We start from the raw sequence: 6,828 nt of genomic DNA on the forward strand, positions 1-6,828 counted from the left end.
TATATATATATATATATATATATATATATATATATATATATATATGAGTGTGTGTAAATATTTATTGTATTTTAGATATTTTTTTCTCTCAGTATAGTAAAAATTACTATACAATTCCATAATAAATTCTGCAGTAATTGACTATCCTTTTATTTCATATGCTATTTATAATTTAGGCAAAGAAATGCGCTATTAAAAAATTTTCATATTCCTTGAGAAATTCAGGACAGACCGGAGCTAGATATCTCATATTTCAGAATTTCGAAGTTACAATTTCTCAGACTAATAACTAATTGTTGTGATTGACTGTACAAACATGATTGCGGCAGCCTTCTTCTATGTGATAATGACCATTACGATCCTCTCATACATTCGCAAGAAATATTATTCTTGTTAGTAACACGTCACTTGACTATATTTACTCACGATGGAGAATATTAATTTCGAGAGGCTCAAAAAATTACTTTGTTATTACTAAATCAATTTTTTTCTATTTTTTCTACTGTAATATTATCCGGATTTTAATGAAATTTAGGAAAATATATCGATGTTCTAAAAGAACCGTTTTGCGATTTTGTATCTACGGTTCCTCTTAAGATAAATAAATAAATATATATATATATATATATATATATATATATATATATATATATATATATAATATTCAGATACTATAATAGCACATTTACTTAAATCTAAATTCCTTTATTTAAATAGAATAAACAATTATCTTTGTAGAAAGTTAAGGTTTTAAGAAAATATATTTTTTTATTTGAAAAATATTTTGCATATTATTGTAAGAAAATATATAAATTAATATATAAATATATTAATACCCACATTCTGAATATATAAATATATTTTTATTTCTTAGATATATTTTTTCCTCGGTATATAAAATTCCCTCAAAGTAAAAATTCAAATTCTCCTCTATACATCTATGGTATAATTTCTAGCTTATATCTTTTCTACCTGTGTGTTTAATAATAATTTCGTCGATAACGCGATAGTTGCGATCGTCGATCGTTTTTAACGAAATATCGGAAGGATAAGAAAAAGGAAAACGCGCGTCGGCGTCGGTCTCGAAGTGCGCATGCCGGAAATAGATATCCTCCGCAGGAAAACTGGTTTCGCTCGTTCCGATTAACTGGCCGATGATTTACTTCTAATCATTTCGTTATCTCATTAACCGGCGCGACGCGTCGGGAGGAACGGCGTATTATAGATACAGAAAGCATCTTTCTATCGAGCGCAGAAAAACCCCGAGTATCACCGTGCGTTAATGCATCCGTGTTGGCTTCGCCCGGCGTTCGCCTGGTCATTTTCATCATTTTCCCCTGATAATTATCATAATAATTCGAATTGCAAACGGGAACAGCTCTTTCTCGATGGTAATAGTTGCAAGTGAAGCGCACGAAGTTCTCTCGAACTCAAGAGCGCTGAGAGCCCTTCCTCACAAAGAAAGGAAGATACATATTTATCGTACATCCTCTAAGTTGAATATTACAATATAGGATGCCTTAAAATCACTCCCTTCTCGTGGGCTTATTTAAAGCCGTTTGAAATCGATTTTGTCTTACGAGTGCGTTGCCTACATCTCAAGAATAATCAAAAAACTTTGAAAAAAACTAGAGATTAATATATATTGCATTTAAAAGTGATCGCAAACAAGTTAAGTCTAGATCAAAAGTTATTCCACTTTGAAGCGAAGCCTAGCAAACATGATGATGCCAAGTGACGCATAACGACGTCTCTAATGTTAATAATACTTGGAGGTATCTTAAACCGTTATGAAAACACTGTTATGAAAATATATGACGTTGCTATCTTTAATAAAGGAAAAAAACAATTAAAAATAACGACAAAAGCTTAAATTTTTGCGTACATGTACTTTAAATATTTGAAATGATGTATACAAAGTTTTACCGTGATTCAGAAATAAAAGTTTAATAGTCAGAAATAATATAAAGTAAATAAACTATAAAAGTATGATTGTACGGAGAAAATAGGAATATTAACGTATCTCTAATTTTTAGTTACTTCTTGCAGGGGTTGTACGGACAATATATTCTTAGAGACAGCACTATTGTACACTGTAGTATATTTGCACTATTTAATTTTTAACGAATTGATCTTTTAATAACACGTTCTCATGTTTTGCCTAATTTATTTCCCTGATTTTCTAACGCGCAAAAACTCGTGTTTGGTCTATGAGAACGATTTTTAATTTATTAATGGAAATGGAATACATAACAAGTTTGTTTTTGGCATTAATTTTGACTTTTAATTAAAGTGCTGGCGCACGATAAAGTTTATGGTTTCGAAAAAGCATCGGCCGGAGAAATACCGTTGGTTTGGAAGACCGATACGTGAGTCATGAAAAGTTAATAAGAAATTTTTTCCTTAAAGAAAGAGGAAGAGGAAAGGAAAACTCATAGGTGTTCGAATCGAGTGAAAAATATGCAAGTGTACTTGACCAGAGAATTCTCGTGGGTGTTTTCACACGGCGACGCGCGATTGTGAAATGCGCTGTAGATTATCCTGAAATAGCGTCTCTCGTTACATCAGAGACGCATGGGCGAACGAGGTCGTGAACCGTGTTGCAGCGACGTAAATGTCGCGGTTCATTGTCCTGGTATAAGAATGAATGGACAGGCGTATGAATGGCGGAGGGTCAGTTGTGAGGGAAGGCGCGTCCGTGCCATAAAGACCGTATAAAATACAATCGATTATACTTGATCGCACTTTTCCTCGAAACAGACTTTAAAAGCGCTCTCGCGACCTCGCCTCGTCCATAAATTGATCTTACACGAATTCCTCGTTGCGAGTGTATAATCAGTTGCAGATTGGTTCGTATATTTCTTATCGAATGAAAAATTGGTGAATAATGACGTGCGATACAACAAATGAGATGTGATAGCGACATCTGCAATTATGTGTTTTAATTATCACATTTTTAATTACTTTTTATCACTTTTATCACTTTTCTCCTTTCGTACGGGATCATTCCCCAATTTCTTCTAATTAATAATTCAAAGTTTTACACGGTTTGCGAAATAATAGAGGAATCAGTTTGATTTAATCTACATGTACACGAAGTATGGAACGCTCAGACATTTTTTGTGTATACAAAAGTCACTTCTCAAAATAGCATTCTCTTAATCTAGAAGAAATTCTTTCTTCCAAATTTCTCAAATGTCACACTTTGTGTTGTCACTTCTGCTCCTGTCATAACCGAACACGCCAGGAGCAGCTTTCAATTCCGCGACAACTTGAAGTTACAACTCAATCATTCAATAAAAAGTGTACAAACCGATTTGCGAGCAACTGCACACGATTCTACACATTTTAAAACGCTCTCGAGTATGACTAACAACTATTTACCAATTATAATTAATCAAATTATAATTATAATTAGTATTGGCTCGTCGTAAATCGTAGCCTGTAGAGTAATCTCGATCTTGATTGATGCGCACTTCATAATACCGATCTGGAGAGCGGTATATACATCTTCGGGGGTGATCCACATTAAGATTTGCTTTACGAGCATGACCCGGATCTTAGATCGTATTACGGGCCGCGCGAGCGCAATTCGGATGATAAATCCTTGACATCGCGGCGAATCAGATCGTACATCCTGCAGATTGATGCGGGCTCTGCTATAGCTAACGTTGACATACGTGCCTCACTCATCGCCAAAGTGCGCGTAATTTGATTAACGGTAGTCGGACATCTAGCGTCGTACTATAGTCGCGTCGATTATTGGGTGTGTTCTTTGCAGCTGAACTAGTTCAAGAAGTATACACTAAAACGTTCTTTGCAGCAGAGCTGGTGTGAGCGTCGCTGTTCTCTGTACAGTACAGCGGAACTAAGTACAACAGTTCACTGAACTGATTGCACTGGGTCTGAAGTAAGTCCAGCCAGTACAGCGCAAACAATACAAGCAGTGCGGTGCAAAAACATCAAAACAAAACATTGCCTACAAATATTAAACAAGCTACAGCGAATTTGGCATATGGATTGCATCCTTATAAGTGGCCACATATTCAGAATAAAAATGAATCTGACAGTTCATCTAACAATAAATCGTATTGCATTTTGCTTTTGCAAAACCCTTGCACTACTCTGCACTACAGCATTCTTCGTAGCTTGCTTGTATTGTTATACTTGTCTGTCCTTGCTTGTATTAATCTAATTTTAGTGCAGTTCAGTTACAAAAAAAAAAAAGGATTATTACGATATTTTATTCTGTTGCACATTAAACTATCAACTATATTCCCCAACGTATTCGCGGAGATAAGGAAAACGCGAGGATCATCGTTCGGTGCAGTCGTAACGTTCTCAATGCTAAATGTTGCGGTAATTAGAATCCTGCAGTTAATTTTCCCTTTTTCTTCCTTTTTCGAGCAAACTTGTTGGTTTTACATCTCTAAGGCAAGATATCCCCGTGTATTTGCACACTCCCGGAGGCTCCCTCGCCGGGGAGATCTTTTCATCCGCGATAGTCCCTCGTAATCTTGTCCCTACTTGAATTTTCCACCGAGCAAATACTCGGCTGCAACTCGGCTCTGAAGTCATCAAAGAACACACAACTACAAGTATTGATTTGCACCTCACTCGGACGCGTCTTCAAATATTGTCTCGAATGACCGTCCCGGCGATTGCGAATATTCTCAATGTTCCCGATCTGCAAGATCCGTTCTCGCCGCTATTTATACATTTATCGATGCTCCTCTCCGCGCGAATTGCTCGGCCTTTAAATTTTGACGCGTCAGCGAACAAGTCGATCATCGATCGCGGTTGGCTGCATTTAGAATGCGCGAAACAGATGCGAGAGGCTTGTCTGCCTGTCGATCCACTCTCAACAGCGGGCCAGCTCGTCGGATTTCGGCGCTTAGGACCGCGGCGACGGCGACGATGCTTCCGACGAGGAGGACTCGCGGGCGGTAAAGCCGGTTAGACGGCGGGCCGTGAGATGGCGACGCACTGACCGGCGCCGGGCGTCCTACCGGCGGCAGTCTCGGGGACGACGCCGTCACCGCCACGTGGGGAGCGAATTTGAATCGGCCGCCACCGGCCCGCTGTACCATCGTGTCGGAGCGATCGTTCGCACCGGTGCCCTCGCGCTCCTCTCGCGCCGACGAACCCGGCTTCGCGCGCGACCTCCGCTCCTTCCACGCGCGCGAGCAACTTGATCCCGACGAGTTCCAGGCAGAAGCGGCAGAAGAAGAAGATACGAGCGGAAATGACGAAGGTAACGTAAAGGACATTAACAATTCGACCGTTTGCGATCCCGAGGAGACGGAGGAGCCTCCCGCGGCCTTCGCCGGGGAGAAACGCGCAGGAAAGAGAGGCCAGCGCGCCACGGAACGTCTTCAAAGAGAGAAAAAGACCACCAGGTAACGTAGCGTTACACTCGTATACTCGCGGAAACGGAGGAGAAACGGACATCCGACGACACATTAGCGTCCTTCGCGAATAACATCGGTGCGTTGTCGTGATTAACGCGCGGCTATTAACGCGACGAAGGAAGGAAAGACTCCGGAGTGAGATTGTCACGGTGTCTGGGTGAGACCCAGTGAGCACAGGAACCACCGACCAGTCGGCAGTAGCAGACATCACCGTCAATCGCCGGTATTATCGTGCATCACCGTCACGTGACGCCGGCCGTCATCGCCTACCGGAGCAGCAGTTTCCCCACGCCACGTGACGACAGGCGCCAACGAGAGATTGAACGAGTGAACTGCTTATGGTAACCGCGCGGTCAGTCACGGGTGTATCACAGCGGGTGGGAAAAAGAGAAGGAGATATATCGCGCGCGAGTCGAGAGAACGCGGCCTTCCGCCGCTTCTGACACAAGTGTCGGCCGATACGCGCTCCGAGCAACGACTAGCACCGCAACGAGCACCACGAGGCGCCGTGGTGGAGGTGGCGGCGGCGACAACGACGGAGGCAGGAGGCGGCAGAGGAGAGCAGCAAAGCCGGCCGCAGGGGAGGGAGAAAAATCAAGAAGGAAGTAGCAAGTGTCACGAAGGGACCCTTGTCAGTGAGTGGTGGACCGTGCTGCAGATTGGGCATCGCGGCGTGTGCGACGAGGATCTTCGCGGAGGCGAGAGCGTGTAGGGAAAGAGAGCGCCGGGGGCGGCGGCGGCGGCGGCAAGCAGGCGCGACTGACCGCGCCGGCGGGACTCGCGCGCTCGATACGAGCACGCGCGCGTGAATTCGGCTCGATCGCTGTTTCCGATCGCACCTTGCCTCTTGCAAGAGCAAGACAAGAGCTGACCTTGCAGCCCGACCTTGGAAATTGGCGCCACTGTCGAGCGGAACGTGGGCGTCGCGTCGGGAGCCTTGATCGCGAGAGCGCGGCTCGTGCGCGCCGAATTTGCCGGTCGCCGCGACTACGACGCGCGAGTGTTGGACGTGGGGAACGCGGGAGAACGTCGTTCTAATCGCTCTTGTCGTAGAGGCCGTTGCCGTTCTCTCTTTTCTCCCGACCAGAGACGAGGAGCACCGCAGCCGGTGTGATCAGGCCACTTGTCACGCCAATGGAATGACTCAATATGCCGTCTAGGTGAGTGAAAAACGATTGAACGAACACGAGAGAGAGAGAGAGAGAGAGAGAGCAGATCTACGTACGGGACGATTTACGCGAGGCGCCCGGATGGCTGAGGGTGGTAATTGGTAGGAGGTAAATTAAAGGGTAAACGAGGGCGAACGAGCCACAGGTAGGCCGCGCTCGCCGACCGCAAGAAAGAGAGACGAAGACAGAGAGAGAGAGAGAGAGAGAGAGAGAGAGAGAGAGAGAGAGAGAGAGAGAGAGAGAGAGAG

The 6,828-nt window shown here is 43.4% G+C and overlaps 1 protein-coding gene across 1 annotated transcript in view; it reads left to right on the plus strand.

Moving 5' to 3' along the window:
* Positions 1-5,010: 5,010 nt before the first annotated feature.
* Positions 5,011-6,828, plus strand: part of LOC116853046 (collagen alpha-1(XV) chain-like) — a 149,067-nt gene continuing 147,249 nt past the window's right edge. The window contains exon 1 of the mRNA XM_032833896.1: positions 5,011-6,571. Within this exon, the coding sequence (XP_032689787.1) occupies positions 6,561-6,571 (11 nt within the window). The 5' untranslated portion in view covers positions 5,011-6,560. The remainder of the gene's footprint in view (positions 6,572-6,828) is intronic.

The sequence above is a fragment of the Odontomachus brunneus genome, unplaced genomic scaffold, assembly GCF_010583005.1.
Source record: "Odontomachus brunneus isolate Ranch 3 - 2012 unplaced genomic scaffold, Obru_v1 Obru_scaffold_273, whole genome shotgun sequence".
In the NCBI taxonomy this organism is placed as follows: Eukaryota; Metazoa; Arthropoda; class Insecta; order Hymenoptera; family Formicidae; genus Odontomachus; species Odontomachus brunneus.